The sequence below is a fragment of the Falco cherrug genome, chromosome 1 (genome assembly GCF_023634085.1).
Source record: "Falco cherrug isolate bFalChe1 chromosome 1, bFalChe1.pri, whole genome shotgun sequence".
NCBI lineage: Eukaryota > Metazoa > Chordata > Aves > Falconiformes > Falconidae > Falco > Falco cherrug.
Window position 1 is genome coordinate 110,713,108 of NC_073697.1, and position 17,703 is coordinate 110,730,810.

The 17,703-nt window shown below is 47.0% G+C and overlaps 1 protein-coding gene across 9 annotated transcripts in view; it reads right to left on the minus strand.

Moving 5' to 3' along the window:
• BCAS3 (BCAS3 microtubule associated cell migration factor) overlaps window positions 1-17,703 on the minus strand; it is a 370,223-nt gene that overhangs the window by 8,691 nt on the left and 343,829 nt on the right. For 2 of the 9 annotated variants that reach the window (XM_055719580.1, XM_055719591.1), the window contains 2 exons: window positions 14,773-14,940; window positions 7,919-7,984 (listed from right to left, as the gene is read on the minus strand). In XM_055719580.1, the coding sequence (XP_055575555.1) occupies window positions 7,919-7,984; window positions 14,773-14,940 (234 nt within the window). Of the gene's footprint in view, window positions 1-6,281; window positions 6,340-7,918; window positions 7,985-14,725; window positions 14,941-17,703 lie in introns of those variants that run through there. The other 7 variants (XM_055719606.1, XM_055719612.1, XM_055719601.1 and 4 more) reach the window with 6 other exon arrangements.

Here is a 17,703-nt window from a genome sequence, read left to right on the forward strand (position 1 = left end):
AACTTCCATAAACGTCTGGGTTTACTTCAGGCACGAAGAGCTCGTTGAGACACGGACAAAACATTTGCATGCATCAACTTCCACAGAATTTTGTCTACCAAGAAAAAAAACCAAAGGCAAGCAGCTTGTTTTTTCCTTTAAAAAGAGAACCCCAAAACCTCCACACGTATGGAGCCCATGGAGTAGGAGACCCAAGACCTTGGCATCTTGCCAGGCTTGACTCTGAGTGTTTTATGGAAGGTTAAAAGTGCACTAGATAAAGGGCTAGCATTCAGAGGGAGAATATTCTTCGCGATAGGCACTTTCACAATGACTGCAGTGCTTTTAAAAAATAATCTCAAGTTTCCTAGAGCTGTATATTTTTGTAAAGAGGTTTAGGATGTTTATAAATGGCACTTCAGAAGGATGAGTTGCCGATTTTAGTCAGTATGTGAAATTTCAAAAGCTAGAACAGTCAAATGCTTATAGAAAACAATTTCTGTAGTCCATCCACACCATGCAAACCTACGACTCCTTGTGCAAGATTTCCAGAAAAGGTTTTAAAATGAATATGCCGATACATTTGCTTGGGATTAAAGGAATTCTCTCCAACCCGATCCTGAAAGCTGCGCTATGTTGCTACTGTAATTTCCTACAATGTACCTTATATGTAATACATGCTTTCCTGTGCAAGCCAGTGTGTATATGCATTTTTTTAACATATTTAGGCAGTATTATCCTGTATCTTCAGTTACGAAGCAGCACATCTGCATATATCAGAGCAAAAGCCTTTGCAGAGAAAGCACTGTATTAAAATTCCTGGGTTTGGTCTCTTATTCCCAGGGTTATGGGAGTGCCTCAGATTGCTCAGCAGTGACCTCTCCGTCAGCCTCCGACTCCACAAAGGAAAACACAAATTCAGGGTAATCTGTGTGTTCACAACACCTACCAGCTCCATGTCCTGCAGCCTCCAGACTCTCTGGATCTCACTCAGAAGTTCTGGAGGCGACGCTCCTACTCCTAAGACCACCACACTTCTATCCAGAGCAGGTTCGGACCCAGCGCATGGATCTAAGCAGGGCATCCCACCAGAGCTGGAGCCACTCAAGATCTTGGGGTGGGGGGTCCTTCTCAAAGGTGGCTGCAGCAAAGCCCCCGTGCAGCAGTGTGATGACTGGGCATGCTGGGGGTCCCTCCTCCGCTGCCAGGCTCGGCCCAACAGCCCCAGCAAAAGAGCTGTGTAAGGAAACACTCCCTGAAGGTCAAAACCGCAAACCCGGTGACTACCTCAGGGTCTGGGCAGCCCCTCGCCAATACGCTGAATGGCGATTTCTGACATGCCTGACCCTCCAAACTCCAGCAGTTTCTTTCATGTCTAAGACCCATTTATTTTTCCCCCCTCCTGCGCTACCACCTCTGTGGTGGAGGCTCCTCGATGCCCCCGGCGAGGAGGACCAGGCACCCCGAGGTCACCTCCTGCGCTCCGGGCGTGCCCGGGCGCATCCCGCACGTGTGCGCTGCGTGCTGCTGACACAAACCTACTGCCAAGTTCATTTTCAAAGTATAATATTACAAAGCAAAATAATTCTGGCACAACTTCCACTACTTCTGACACGAAGTGGCCTTTCCGGCCAGCAAGGAAAGCTACTGGGAGGCTCTGGGCTGTCTCCCCGCTGCAGATTGATGCCGAGGAGGAAGCTAAACCGGACTGGAATTTGGGTTTCATTCAAAGGAAAAGTTAAAAGTTTGGGGGGAGCAGATGCTCAGCTGCTCCAAATCAGCAGAGTTTCGCTGAAGCTCACAAAATGATGTCACCGCAGACCGAGCCCTGTCTGCTCATCTAAACGATTCAAGGCTCTCGAGTCGGAAGAGCTCAGGTGGAGATCTGAGGAGCAGAGGTCTCCTCCTTCCCCTTCGCTTCCTGGTGCTAGTTGTAGTGTCGCTGAGAAACTCCAAACCCATCCAAATAATCCTAGTTGCAAACACAACTTATGTGGTCTATATGGTCAATTATTTTAAAGATTATGTTGGCATCGCTGCTTCAAGCAGAACAATCTTCTAAACACAGATTTTACGAAGCACTCCAAGCTCGTAGTTGTCCTCTTAAAATCACATCTCCACCTAGAGTAAGTATTAACCAAGCCTGGAAAACCAACGGGCCAACCTTGTGAGCTTGCTCTCTTGCAGGCTTGCTTGAGGCTCTTAATACACTCTGTCTTATTTATATAGCTCCAAATTCTGATGCTAGAAATAAATATGAAAGAGCCTTGACAACTGACATCCGAAGCGTTTGTTCTCATGAAACCAGAAGGCAGCTGAAAAAAGTACATTTGATGTTTTCACTTTTTAGAAGTCGTATTTTAAAACCTGCTCCCAGAACCACCTCCAATGGACTTTGCCTCCTTGGCGACACTCTTACAAACACCGTCAAACGTGTGAATGAGCTGCAGCCTATGGACGAGTGCGTGGCGGAGGAGAACTCTCGTGTGAAATCTAAAAGACCTAATGGGAAACCAAGGCATTCCTCTGGCCACAGTCCACATAAAAGGCAATTTAAATCATCTCAAGCTGTGCAGATTCTGCCTTGCACTTGGGCATCTGGCAGCGAAGTTAATATAACTACCTGCTCTTCACGTTGTGCGCTTTTGCAGACTTTTCACTTGCATTTTGATGGGTGACCAGCCACGCTTCCAAAAGATAAAACTGAAAACACAACGCAATCTTGACATGATATAATCTAAAGTTTTTTTTTTTTTAAAGTGTGCGGATAAAAGTAACCCTGAGGGAAGGCAAAAGAGCACACGCAGACTGCAGGTTAGGGATCTGCCCCTGCGCAATTCACCTACCCACAGCTGCAGGAGGGGGAGGGGGGCTGCTAGGTTAACCTGTCTTTTGATGAACGCCTCCAAGTGTTATTTCCACCTGGCAACACGGCCTCAGCGATGGTGTGCCCAGCGGGAACAGCTCCTCGGTGTGGCGCATGGGAGTAGATGGGAGATGCTGTCCACGGGCACGCGGTGCCTGCTTAGGAGAAAACCAGCACAGCAGCACACCTGAGCATCCTCCCGCGGCACAGCACCTGGCACCGCTGCTGGACCCCCCGGCATGGGGCTGCCAGTGCCTGCTAGGGAGCTGCCACCCTGCCCGTCCTGCTCCCCTCGACCAGGCTCCGCATGTGCTCACCATCCGCAGCTGCTCACAGCCCCTTGTTCCCATGCCGTGCCACCGGTCTGCAACGGAGGGGATGGCCAGGTCTGGGCTGCCGACCCTGCCGGCACCTTCCTGCCACGGCCTTCCCAGAAAAACATCCTTGGGAATACTTGGAGAAGTGATACTGTCCCTTCGAATTTCACAACGCCATCGGCTTTTGATGTAAACACAGAGTTCATGTGTTGGGGAGATACTGGGAAAGCTGCTGACCAAGGAAATAACAAATAAACACCAAAAATAAATAAATTAAAAAAAGATGGTATTTTAGCTGTGGGGGTCTTCTTGGAAAACGGGATAAAATGCCTTGCATAGAACAAGCCAACAAATAGTTTACGTCCTGGAATAGCCATTTTACAGGGTGGGTGGCTTCCTGGTGCGTCAGGAGCTGACACGCCACCAGCCAGCCTCGGGCACTCCCAAATGCTGTATCTTTTCACAACAGCAAATGGTTGCTTAAAAAAATTCATCCCCTTCCCACCTATTTCTGTCTGCATAGAAACTAATTCCTTCCTGGGATGCGGGACAGCCTGCGGGGAAGCTGCTCCCTGCCTGTGATGGGAAATGCCTTGGAGAGATCTCAGAGGCTCTTGCTAACGCCGGAGGAACACGGAGCGAAGCCTAAAAGCCAGCCAGCAACAAAAGCACTGCCACTGTGTCTGAAGCGACAGGAACGAAATGCAGAATACAAACAACAGAAATGGGGAGAAAGCTATTTCCATTTTGGAGAAGTTTTACTCTTTTTCTAAATAGGCTCATGCAATACCAAGCATCTAATTGCCAGTGATGTAATTTAAGAGGGCACCAGAAGAAACGAAGAAAAAAGCAGCCGGTGTATTACCCCTCTGTCTTTACGTTTTGCCTCGACATCGTTTTCATTCTCTGTGAACACACAACTGTTACACAGCACCATTTTTACAGAAAATAGGCCTCTGAAGCTTTCACCCACTTGCATGAGCCTCTGCAGGGGTCCTGAACACCCTCCACCCCTGCCGGGGCAGCAGCCTGGATGGTTTCTCCATTTGCAAAATGCTTCCAACCAATTTATCATTTTTCTTCCTCTTAGGGTTTTTTTTTGTCAGCCAATTGTGCACAGCATATTGAGCAATAATAAACAAAGGAGGATGAAAACTGCTGCAGCTTGAGAAGTGAGCTCAGGATATGATTCCTCCTCACCGGATGCCTGGAAGATGTCACTGAAATTCTCTCTCCCTTAGTGCAACCCGTGTGGAGCCAATATGAACTCCCAGCAAAGTGCTTAAAAACCCATTATTTATAATAACTGTTAAATGATGAGACATTGTTTACCCAGATCGCAAGATAAATTCTCACTTACAGAATGCTTGCCTGACCGTCCTGAACGTCATCTGGTTTTTATTTAAATGCAAAATGTAATTAGGCTCCCAATAACACAGCAGAAGAATTCAATAAGATAGGGCTTTTCACTTACAGTTTAATATTAACATTTTCCCATAAATGTTAATGAATAAAAGTCTACTGTTTTATATATTATCCATGGTGGGGAGACAGCAGGCTAGGAATGGAAGGAAAGCTAATCTTTTCATACCAGAAATTACGATATATACCTCACACAGAACTAACCATTCCCAGCATTGCCAGGGACCCGGCTACACCACCGCTCCTGCTGGGGGCAGCCACCAGCTCCGGTCCCACGGACACGCTCCCGGGAGTCTCCCTCCCCATCGATCAGGGAGATCCTTCCCCAGCCAAAATCCCCGTTGGGTTTTGTTTTTCTCTTCTACCCCGCTTTCTGCCTGACCATCCCCGCTAGGCACCCACAAGCATCAGAGAGCTCATGGCATTGCTGTTCGGCACGGATACAGCCCCAAGCCCTGATGCTCTCTGGCTCCACCGCGGATAGCAAGGCTAGATTATCAGAAAAATCAGGTTACTATTTGTCTGATATTCTGTTAGAGAAACGTGCAGGGGTGATGAGAGGTGATGGCAGGGCTGCAGACGGCAGCACGACGATAGGCAGTGATACGGTGCCCGAAGCGGTGGGAGAAGGGCCCTGGGGTGGGCGCAGGTGGCACTTTGGGAGCCCCTTTGTACCTCCCGATGTCGAAGTGCGAGGAGCAGAGCTCGCGGTGGCACAGGGGCCTCTGCAGCTGCGAGGACTGAAAGCTGCAGGGCCAGGGGGCTGGCTCACGCTGGAACATTTTAATTGTTTTAGCTTTTGACCTTCCATTTATTGCTGGGGTTTTGCTGCGTTAATGCGTATTTTGCCGTTTGGTGACTCATACTTCATCGTCTCTCTCTAATAAGAAGCGTCCATTTTACAGTTCGACTGCTTAACTATTTATTGCATAAATGGGTTTCCATCCTACAGCCTCCTCTCCCATCTCCCCGGGTGAGGGCAATGCACAGTTTGTGAGAGCTCTGCAAGGACTCGGGCCGTCACCCTCCCACCAGCCAGGGGACAGCTGATGCCCCTGGCACCAGCGGGACGTTCATGCTCTGCATGGGCACAGAAGGGGAGCCGGCAAACTGGCCTCGCACTGTTCTCAGAGAAAGACAGGCTCAAACTTCTCCCAGAGTTAACGCAAGATGCGCAGGAGCTCCGCAGCAAGCTGAACGGGGAGCAGCCTCAGCCTGGCAGTGCCGACAGCGGGACGGGGGGATGGCAGCGGGGGGTGGCACGCTGGCCACACACCACCAGCTCCCCAGCCCGCAGCATGCCCTGCGCTGCGACCCCAGCTGCGGCTCGTCCTTAACGTCAGGGTCGCAGCAGGCATGGAAGGCTGTCCAGGGATTTCAGGGCGTGCTGGTGTCCCCGGGGCTCAGGTGGCAAAGCTGGAGCAGCAGAGCCGAGGGGCACTCGCGCCTGCCCCAGCCAATCCCGGCGTTAGGAGCAAGTGCCAGGCACCGCCGCACACCCCTACCATCGCTCCTGTAAAAACCAGCAAAATACCGAAAGGCTCTCTGGGGCTGCTGGGCTGGGCAGCAGTAAGAGGAACTGTCTTTTCTTTATTCTGCCACCACCTCAGCAGCTGCAACAAGTTTTCGCTCACGAAACAGCTGTAAAAATACCAGTCCTGATTCAAATGCTGGGAGACGAGGGCTCTTATACTTACGAAGAGAGATACGCTTGCTGTAAGTCGTATCCTACATAAGAATACCATGCAAAGACTCCTGAAAGGAATAACAAGGTAATTATAGAAACTAGAGATGGAAAAATCCTGTAGTCTCCTAGTCTCCTGCACCCTGCTCAGTGTGGGACCGCTCGGTGTGGGGCAGGCTTCAGCACTCGGACTTCTAAAGGGAAGATTTAATAAACACTGAGAAATGTTTCTAAATATTTAGAAAACTCAAAATAACAGATTTCCAAGCCAAGCTGTACAAACACAAAATTAATTAAGCAAACTGTTAAAAATCAACAGCTTTTGCATGCATCAAAATAAATTTCTTCGAATAGTAAGCATCACCTCGTGGGCATGATGCTGCAAACACAGCTGCATGGGTGCTCAGCCCTTTACAGAATCAGGCCTAAATGAATACCTACCGTGGCTTTCCTCTTGTTCCCCTTGAAATCAATAGCAGAAGCCTCAGTGATGCAAAAAGCTTAAGGCTTTAGGAGGTACTCAGCGAAACAATCCAATGTGAGCAAAGCCAAGCTAGACAGAACACAGCTTTACATTTTCCTGTGAAATACTGGGGTATTGCAGTAGGAAAATTAATTTGCTTAATCATTAGGAGGAAAAACCACAAACCAAAGCAAACCAAAACAAAACCCAATGCAATAACAAATCTCTAAGGAGAAAGGGAATTGTTTCTCTGTTAACTACTTTGAGACAAAGCACTGGAAGAAAAATGTCCAGTTCCAATAATGTCATAACCCAATTACAGCCTGCACAGAAGAGCTAAAACACTTGCAGAACAATGAGTAAGGAATTAAGTTTTAAATAGAGTGCTGGCCCTATCTTGTGTCACTTCTTTATATTCCAGTAGAAAGGACACTGCTGAGCTCATTTCGTATACAGCAGCGTGAGATGCCTGGATGCAGACATCATTTAGTCATCTCATATATGTTTCTCCTTATTTCTTTCTCCAGGAGGAATGACAAATCTAGAAATGTGACTGCACTTTGTTTTATTATGATATTGATTTTTCTGCAAAGGGAAAGTGCATTTATTCCCCAGGTCTGTATGCTGGCAAGAAAGGGTTAACAAAATGTTTATCACAAAGCTGGCTTCAGAGTTGAAAGTAATGTGATCAGTAATGAATTTTGTGTTACATTAGGTTGTATAAATGGACAGACAAGCGCAGACAACAAGTGGCCAGGAGTCGGGGCTAATCTAATGATGTAAAAATAGAGACAGCACCAATTATACTTGGGGCCAGCTCAGAGCTCCTGCAGGGACTGCAAATGAATAGGTACAAATCAAATTACTGACTAATAGACGCACTACAAGAGAGGGCAGTCAATGCTAAATACATTAGGGCCTTGTGACCTCTCTGCTCTGAACAGCAGAATCCTAAATTTGACTTAAAAAAAAATATCAAAGAAACTCTTGTTCGTTTAAGGAGGGAGATAGAACAATGTTATTTGTGAAATTATTTGAGACACTTAGATATTTTTTGTTTTGTTCCCCTATGGCCACGTTATGTACATAATCCTTTCAAAGCTGACAGACGGTTTGCTTTTAGAACAAGGAGAAATAGTCTTTGTGCAAAAGTTAAGACCTGATAACAACACAGTTATGTTACATACCAAAACATTTCAAAGCCATGTGCCTCTTTGCGGTGATGTTTTTTACTGCTACTTCACCGGCTGTGTCTGTATCAAAAATAAAATATTTCTTAAAAAACCGCCTTGATTTAATGGTAAGAAAAAGAAAAGGAATCTCCCCACACCACACCTGATAGTAAGCAAACACAGTTATCAACTTGTTATCAAATGGCAGAAAGGCAGAACCGCCTGGCGGTCCCTGCGCTCCCTTTGGAACCAGCAGTGGGCTTCCTCCACAAACACAGCCACCTAAAGCCACACCAGGCATGTCTGTGTATCAGCAGCCACCCCCTCACCCCCTTACCGTCCGACCTGGAAGAAATTCCCCTAAAAATTCCCGGGGCTGGTGGCAAGCTGGGAAATGGTTGGGAAGTGACAGGTGCCCTTGCTGGCCCTGGCAGGGCTGGGGACGGGGCAGGAGAGCACTAAGCGCCATAGCGCTGTCGTTGTGTGTTGCACGTGAGAAATAACAAAGAAAACGGTGTTAAAATGTGTGCAATGCAAATGCTGCTCTTCTTACCCTGCAGTTCAAAAATGGTGGCTCCTAAGGAGCCCTGAATTTTCATTTCTTTTAAACGAGGCTCATCCGAATAAATCTTTTGTCGGAAGAACTGTATTGAGCTCTTAAGACTTCTTTGAGGGGGTAATTTAATCTCTGACCCCAGGATGAATATTCTGAAAGTTCAAAGGCTGCTTTTAGCATCAACGTTATCTGATACACCAGTGTGTTTGCTGCCCAAGCTGATTTTGCATTGAACCTATGCAGAAATCTCTTTGCAGAAATGCTCTTCAGAGGGAAAATCAATTGGTCTGTGTTCCTGTGTTCCTATATCCAAGTTGGGATTATGACCAACTGAGGAGAGGGAAGGGAAAAATTGTTTTGTAAAAATTAAAAGGAAGAGCAAGGAAAGAAAAGAAAGTAAGAAGAAAGGGAGGGATGGCAAGGTACCCATTGAAGCTCTGACTCTATACAAGGGTAATCCTGCTCCTGACACTAAAGGTACAGGTACATCTACGTCCAGGTGGCTGCTCATCTCTGAACACAGTTTGTGACCACAGGCATTTTCTCTTTTTGAAGAAACCCAGGAAGGATGCTCCTTGCAGGGGATCAGGGGGCAGCGGTTCCCTCTCCTCCCTCCGGCGGCAGAGCATGCTCCCCATGCAGCCAGGCACGCCCAAAAGTGTGTGCCTTCATCTCTCCAAACCACAAATTTCACGTAAAGATTTCAAAAACATCCCCCTGCGAAGCTCGAAGGTGTCAAGACCCCAGAGAGGCTCAGGCTGGTGTAACCACATGGCTTTGGCTGGGGACCAGGATCCCAACCGCCCTGAGCACTGATCCTGGGTTTTGCAAAGGCTATTCCCTAACAGCACGTCTAATTAGCTCCACTTACTTACATCCCATTAATCAGGTTAAAGAGTTTGCTTCAACATATGAGCTTTCTTCATCGCATTATGAATTTGTTCATGAAATTTGGAAGGAATCCAGATAGTTTCTTCCAATGGGCAGGCACAGGGTGCGGTGCGGCGTTTGCACCTCACTGCTGCACCTTTCCATGGGCGGGAGTTGACAGACTTGGAGTTTTGGAAGAAAACGAGCCTTTTTTACTTTTTAATTTTTTTTTTAAACTGAAACTTTTTAATGGGCTTTAAACACCTTGTTTTTAAATTCTTCAAATCTTGTGGGTTAGTATTGACCCTGATGGTGCCATACTCGCATCCTTCCCTGTTCAGACCTACAGTGCTGGTTCTGAGATGCCAAATTTAGGGGGTGCTCTGCAGTTTTTAATACAGGCTCCCACTGCAAGTTCATATGTATTCCTCAGACAGGCTAGATAGAGAAAAACGTCATTTTGCTCCACAAACTGCAGTGTAAACCAAGCCATTGTACGGTTCTAAATTTCACGATGAATTAAAAAAAGCAAAGGATACATGCCCACAAAAAGCAGTTCTGCTCTAGTGTGTCCACAGAACAGTTCCACCACTTGTAAAATGCTGCAGCAATGTGGATTTGGGTATGCTTTGTCAAAATAAATTAGATGTGAATATAAGTACAACATTCAGGCAGCCCAACAGATTGCAACTGAGGACGCAGCAGCCAGGCACGGACTGGGATCGCACACTGCACACACAATAAGCCCCATCCTGCACCTCCACAGCTGCCCTGACCCCAGCGGCACAAAAAACCAGGGGTCTGATGGTGGCAGCTGCACATTTATCACTAAAGTTTGTAGTGTTGCCTATCCTGACAAAATAACCTGAGCAGTGATAAATACTTATTTATTTTATATATTGACAAGTCTCCCTTGGAAACCTGTCTGTTGTGTCTCCCAAAGAATAAATCTACCCTTCTGTCACTGTGCTATGTGCTTTACAGTAATACACCTGAGAAAATGTAGAGGATGGGCTTTGATTTGGTAATCACATGAAAGTCAAGCCTGAAGATGTGCCTAGACTTAACATCCAGCTAAACCCTTCACCCAGGTCAAAGGAGGGAGGAGAAGATGGGACAAACTCCGCAAGATTGAGAGTATCTTCCCCCCTGGTGCTCCAGAGGCAGAGCCACTCCATTCCACGCTCACTGCTGCTGTCCTGGGGTTAGTGTCCCCTGCCTGGGACCGACTGACCCACTGTTTTTTTTTCAGGCCAGCCTACATCTTAAGTCAACCTGACTAGCAAACGTGTGTCCCTGGGATGTACACGGAACATGCTAGACTGCTGTAGGAAGAATCTATACCCACATCAGCATCACAGCTGTGGATGCCATCCTCAGCCCAGAGCGAACGAGCTGAGAACACAAGGGGAAGCTGTCTCCTGGGCTTCAGCATCCTTAACTCCCATGGCATGGGGACAGCCACAGAAATAGTCTTCCAAGGATGTATTTCAGAAAGTAGACTGTAAAGGCTTGGACCCCTATTGTAGGCTAATTTTCAATATTATCCCTAGAAATGACCAAAAGGCATTTGAAAACATAAGAAATGTACTTGTTGAAGGAATACATAAATCAGAGGATTTACTGATTACAGTACTTCTGGAGGGGAAGATTTCCAGCCTGGGCTGGCAGTTTCTGCATGTCCAGTTTGTGTGGAATATTGTCAGGGATATTTGTCTCCTGGAAGCACAGTTTCATAAATCACAATACTGTCGTATTTTTTTCAAGCATGCAATAGGAAGCTCCAGCACATACTCAGAAACTACACTGCAAATGTAAATACTGTAGCTGCTTGAAAGCAAAGCTGTGCAAGCAAAAGAGGTCACTGACCACTAACATTTTGTGAGTAGACCCTAATTTTTTTTTTTCAGTGAGAGCTTGACAGAAACTGAAACAGCAAAAACATCTTTTTGCATCTTTGCCAATTTACGACTTCTTTGGAATGAAATGTGTATCTAGGCTGACAGCTTATGTACAGCAGCCTCCACTTGAGATAGACACGGGTCGTCTGGATAATTGGATAACAAGGAGAAAAGCTGGTTTCCCAATCAAGTCAACTAGCTGGATGACTGGAGTTATCATTTAGGTCACAAGGAAAGTAGATTTTTGGGGGGTCATTTTCCAGACCTGGTTCTTCTCCCATCCGCTGTCTGACAGCCCCTTGGCAACTAGCTGGAGTCAGAGGTGGAAAAGACCCATCAGGCCATCTAACTCCCCTTCCTTGCAAACGCCAGATTATTCCTCATGTTTTTAGCATCCCCCAGTTCGATGTTTCCCATGTAACCCATCTTTGGGTCATTTCTGCCTCTGCCAGTAGCCAGGACCACTGAACCAGCGAGGCGTTGCCAGCCCTGCTCCGCAGTGCAAGGGGACAGGTAGGACAGACAGACAGGGCGAGTATCTATTCCCCAAAGCGGTCTCTGTACCAGCATGTGTTTCCCCCACGCTGCTGCAGCGTATCAGCCCTGATTACTATATAAATCTACGTGTCAGCTATGTCCTAACAGTTAAGGCATTAAAAGAATCTATTTATCTCTTGCCATTAAGTGCATGTCAGGACCAGCTGAGCACTTGATAGAGTCTCACTGTCCACCCTACTGCCCATTTTGTCTTTGCCCACGCAGCAGACCCAAGCACTGCACAGGCACGTATCTTCGTATTCAGAGTGAGAAACTGTCATTAATTCATGGTTTCAGTTCAAATAAGCCTTTGCAAGTTTCATTACATCTCTGCAAAATATATTTAAGGACTGAAGAGGACCCAAGGAGCACAGGCAGGGGTTAAAAGCATGCATAACATTAAGGCATGCATAATTTTAAAGAAGTCATTTTAGGATTATTAAAGGGAGGTTTACAACTTCCATAATTTTGGATCCAATGCAGAAATATAAATACTGCCTTTGGAACCACTACCAACATATAAATCAACTACCAACAAGCAAATTTACGGTGGCCTCTGCTGAACTCTTTGCTATCGTTTCATTGAGGTGAGCGGGCAGCAGAGAATCCAAGGAAGAAAAGTGAATGTTTTCCAAAGATAATTCGGTTCAGCCTAGGTTTGTTAAGATCTAAGTGGTTCTGGGGGAAGTAAAAACTATCCTACTTGTTATGAGCCAACAGAGACACTGCTTCTTTGTAGCAAGGGTAATGTACCTCCAAACTCATCTTTCCCCATTAATTAACCAGCAGACAGATGCCAGCACTTTCCCGTGCTCCACAGCCCGTGCAGCCACGCGTGCTGCATAGCCGCCTCCCCAGGCAAGTGCACTTCTCCAGGTATCATCCGAGCAGGGGAGAACTTCTGGCCATCTGCTGAGAACAGCTCAGGAGCCGCTGGGGGCTGGAAGCAGCAAGGGCATGGGAGTTCACAGCCTTATCGCTAGGTCCGCTCTGCTGCACTGAGTCACCATGTGCCCAAATCCCGAGAATCAAGTGTGTTAGTGGCAGAGAGAATCCCACGAGAGGCAGGAAAACACAGAGCGTAACAACAGCGAGAGGAGGGTGGTGGGATGGGGTGAGTTGGGTCAGTGCTCATGTTACTCGCTATTGCTGCTTACATTTGCTGCTTTGAGATGGCATCTATCTTACGCTCGTTATGAAGATTTATGTGTCTAGAGTAAAAGCAGGGAGAAATCTCTTCGGATTAATTTTAGCTCAGTGATGGCATCTCTATAAACAGTTCCTTTCTGTCTTTACACCTGCAGCACTGTGAGCCTGATCTTATGCCAGAGACGCTGGCACTCACTGCTATCAGCTGGGTTTGGTGAAAATGGAAGGAAAACACAGACCTCTGTCTATGGCAAAGCTCTCGGTTTACAATATAACATAACATCAAGTCTCTGGGGCAGGCAGTCACCTTAATTTGGCATGTCCAGATGGCTCCAGCTTTCAGGGGAAGTATCCCCCTCACCTTTCCCCTAATGTACACAGCCTGAGGGGAGCTGAACCCTTATCGGAAGCGGATACCATCCCAAAGTTCAGGCTGATCACAGTATGGGTCAATCAGTGATGAAATACGTGCCTTTGCCTATTCTCACAGCCTGTTTTTCCACCTTCCCAGCCCTGAGCTGATGGAACTCCACACCAGCAGTCTGAGGCAGCTCTACCCTCGCTGCCGTGACGGAGCACTGGGGTCACAGACACGTTAAGTGCCACATCCGAGGCAACAAGCTGGCGAGAATTTGCCCCAGATCTGTAACTGAGACCCATACTTAAGTGTTTCTGTTAATACCAAATCTTAAACAATCCCTTGCCTCCACCTTTTTCAAGATGGAAATCAGAGGGAAGACAGTTTGAAAGGTGACAAGGTGGGCTACGAAGGTGCTTCTGCACCACTCAGCACCTTGGCTACTGCTGTCTGTACCGGTACCAGGGCTTCAATCCTGCTTCTTTGCATCATCCTCCTGGCTGTGGGAGGCAGCAGTGGTTTGGTGACCTGCCGTGGGCTACGTGCTCAATAGCCACCCACCTGCAAAGATGGCCAAGCCCTGACGGGAGAGCCCCTGAGCCTTCCGCGGGAGCAGGGAGAGCTCGGAGCAGCACAAGGCTCTGGGCAATACATGAAGGTGACAGCAGAAGGAAGAGACAGCTTCTGCTCCACACAGCTTTCCTGTAATGTCCATGGGTTGGCGTTCCCATAAATTTCTGCTAGAGGTTGCCCTCTTTTCCATTCCCAGGCAAGCTGCCAGAAGAGTGACAAGCGAGCTGGCAGCTGATGTTAGAAGCCACCATTGCTATTAGCTGCTGGTCACAACACAAAAGGTGCACGGATCAAAGATGGGCCTAGTCCTTTCACTAGAGGACATTTTTTAAAACAAGTCAAAATTAATGGAGACAATAAAACCGCAATAACTGCACTTTAGCATTTCTGAGCATCTCCTGCCACTGGGCCCTTCTGAGCAGCATAATCTCGGACGTGCCGTTCCATTTACTTAAACAGATGATGTAATTTATCAATATAATGGACACTGATGAAGATGGATTAATTTGGATTACAGAACCAGCGCTTTGCAGTGGCTCTATTCAGGACACAAAATGAGGATGTGTGTGATTATGACATTGTTTGGAGCAGGGTGGGCAAGGGCAGCAGTCTGCACAGAGGCTCAGATTCCCCCCAGCTGGCAGGGGAGGGAGGAGAGCCCTCATCACAGCTGTATGATAAGGAAGCTTCAAGCACCAGTATTTTTCTTCAAGTTACTTTACGCTTTTCAGGCTGTGTTTATGTGGTCTACTACTAATTTCTTTTTATAAATGACTTTTCTTACACTAACCAAGATCACAGTAAAAGTTAATTAATCAGAGAGGGAGCGTACAGAGAAAAGGAAAAGCAAAACTTAAAAAAAAAAAAAAAAAAATCACCATTGGGTGAGATGTACGTGATCTCTGATCACACCTCTTCTTTGTACCTGTTCCTGATCCCACTATGTCCCTGCTGGGAGATTCGCACATCGCATCGGCCAGGCGCTCCCGAAGGCCCTCTTCAGTGTGCTCCATGGAAGACATGTGGCGGAGACCGAAGTTCTCGGGCCAGCTCCCACACACCTCCAGCAAGGTCACGCTCCGGTCGAAGGCACCTTCAACAAACAAACGGGAGATGTTTGGGAGACTCTGGGACCAAACCACTTCCATACGTGTTGTTTATTGCACTGGAAAGAGAGAAGCCCTTGCCTTTGGAGTTTCTGAAGAGCTAATTGTGGCACATTAGTTAAAATGTTGGTGTTAACAGCAGAGCCCTGAGTACTGAACAACTTTGACCAAGTGGTTGTAAACAAAAAGGTTAAATTAAAAATACAGACTCGATTCTGCTCTCACAGTAGTGAGAGTCAGGAAAGCAGCGTAATGATGCTGACGTAAAATGACGTGTAACATTAAAAAGCTGTGTGTATGTTACTAAGTACACAAACTAGAAATTACTTTTGAAGTTGATCTTTCACCAGGCTGCTGTTGGGCACCCGCCTTCCCCCTTCTCATCTCGGATGATGGAAACAGTCAAACCGTTTTGACTTTGCTAGTGGGCACAAACTTCAGCTAAAATCCCTTCTCTTCGGCAGGGCAGTGCAACAGTGCAGCAGCCTGGCGAGGAAAGGACGGCTTGCTTTCAGCTGTGTGTTTGATGCATGTCTCCTGGAGGAAAAAAGCGTGCCCTTCCTTCAGCCCGGGGTATCTGTGGGTTTTCTCCGTTCCTGCACTGTGAAATGTTAGGTCAAACGTGAGTGAACAGAGACCCTTTCATCACCAGTGTCTCACTGAAGACGCTAGCTTTTGTGATGGAGTGCACGTACCTACAAAAGATACTTAAAATAATTCCTTAACTTGCAGTTATTACCTCATTCACAGCAGGGTATGGTGGTGTGCTGAACGCAGAGATTAGATTCTGAATTCAAGATCACTTCAAAGTACAAATTAAAATTATTCTACTTTATTATACAGCAAGTCTTCTGCAAAGGCTTACTTAAATCATTCCCACTTGGAACAAGATTACAGTTATGCTTTGTTGCTTCAAGCACATACCATTTATTCAACTATTAGGTAACTGAATACGCAGCGTTTATTGTGCCTGGTTTCTGCCAGCCTACCGAGGGGAAAAAATGCAAATGCCAACGTTTCTCAGAGTTAAAAGTACATGAAACACGTCCTTGTTATCAGGCTTTTGGTTTTCCCCTTTGATCAGCCGTCAGAAACTATCTACACTTGTAGTCTGTGACTGTACAGCTTCACAGCACACTCCCTGCCACTGACAGGTGGTAATAGAAAGGGTGAGAGACCAAGCCCCGCGGCAGGCGTCCCTTCCTCTGATAACGTCCAAAGTACCGGGTGATAACCGTTAGTAAACACTCGGGCAGCCGGTTAATCCATACATCAGCAAAGAGGGGCAGATAATTTTGAACTCTAATGGCATGGACTAAAGCACCGGGGCTGGCATTCAGGGATTTATATGGGCTGCAATGGTGACTTCTGGCTCCTGAATTTCATCAGCGCGCACAACTTTGATTTATCTCTTTGCCTGGCTGCAGAGTAGATTCCTGGCACTAGAAAACCATCAACACTAAAATGGACCTCTACAAAATGGGACCGTGGCTCTTATGTGATACATGCACTTGAACTCTGGATGAATCCCAGTTTAAACTGAGAGGAGGAATGACCAAATATTTCAACTTCTAATGGGTCTTTGGATGTGTAAGGTTACTCCAGTCTACCAATTTGTTTTAAAGCAAGGGTTCTTGAAGCTTGTTTGAGAAAATGCAGCAAGGAGGCAAAGTAATTTTGACAATGTTTAAGTCCCTGCAACACTTCCACATTGCCAGCTATCCTAACTGCAGGAGGAAAAGCAAAAATTGTCTTTTTACGAAGCTTCTTTTTTCAAGTCATCCTTCTGTGGTTGTGTGCAACCCTGAGATCCCCACTCTGCACATGCTCCAAGACCCCACCAATCTTAGTTGGGTTTGACAGGGCTCTTCCCATACCTGGAGAGCTATCAGGGAGGGGGGCTTTGAAATCTGCATCCCAAAGCCCCAGGGTGGCAGCGGGGAGATGATGAGCTCCCACAGGTTTGCAGGGTTGTGCCAGAGATGAGAAATCTCTTTTTTACTAGTGCCTGCCCTTATTCTGAAAGTGAGAAATGGGAGCATTTCTGCTCCTATAAGCAGACATATGAATAATAAGGCAAATGGCTTTTGAAGCTCTGCCAAGATGCCTGCATATGTGTACAGGCAGAAACTTTGTGGAGTGCCGGGCTCTGGCTCCTGAGATACTTGAGTGAGAGCAAAGGAGACAAGTGCAGCGTTACCTCCGCAATCAGGGCCAAGAGCTGCCAGAACTTCTTAGCAGCAATGTGTGAGGTGGCAAGTGTTAATGCAAATGCAGGTTAGAGGGATTAACTGCACGGAAAGTTTTCTTGTAAAAAACCGTAAGGCTGGTGAAGCTCTAGTTTTATCTTTCCTCCCTTTTCACTCCTCCTCCGTGTCAGGAGCACACATCTGGCAATTCCATCCACGTCCAGGCATCCCGCTATGATTCACCGGCCACCGCTGTACCCCGCGGGTGAGTAACAGGCGGCGGGGGCAGAGGAGGTCTGCACACCATCATCTGCTCCGCGCTGCTGTGGAATCCACAAATCCCTCCTTATTTCAATATACACATTGATAAAAGGGGTTCCACGCACAGCTGAATGCGCAGATGTGTGACCAAGGTTACTGGGGGTGTGGGGGTAGAAAATGGGACCTTGCTTGAACAGGCAGGTCCCTTCCTACCAGAAAGTCCCTGCTCTGTCCCTCTCTGATGTAAATCAAAACTGCTTCAGGAAAAACAAGACTGACTGTCATGGACCTTCCTGTTCT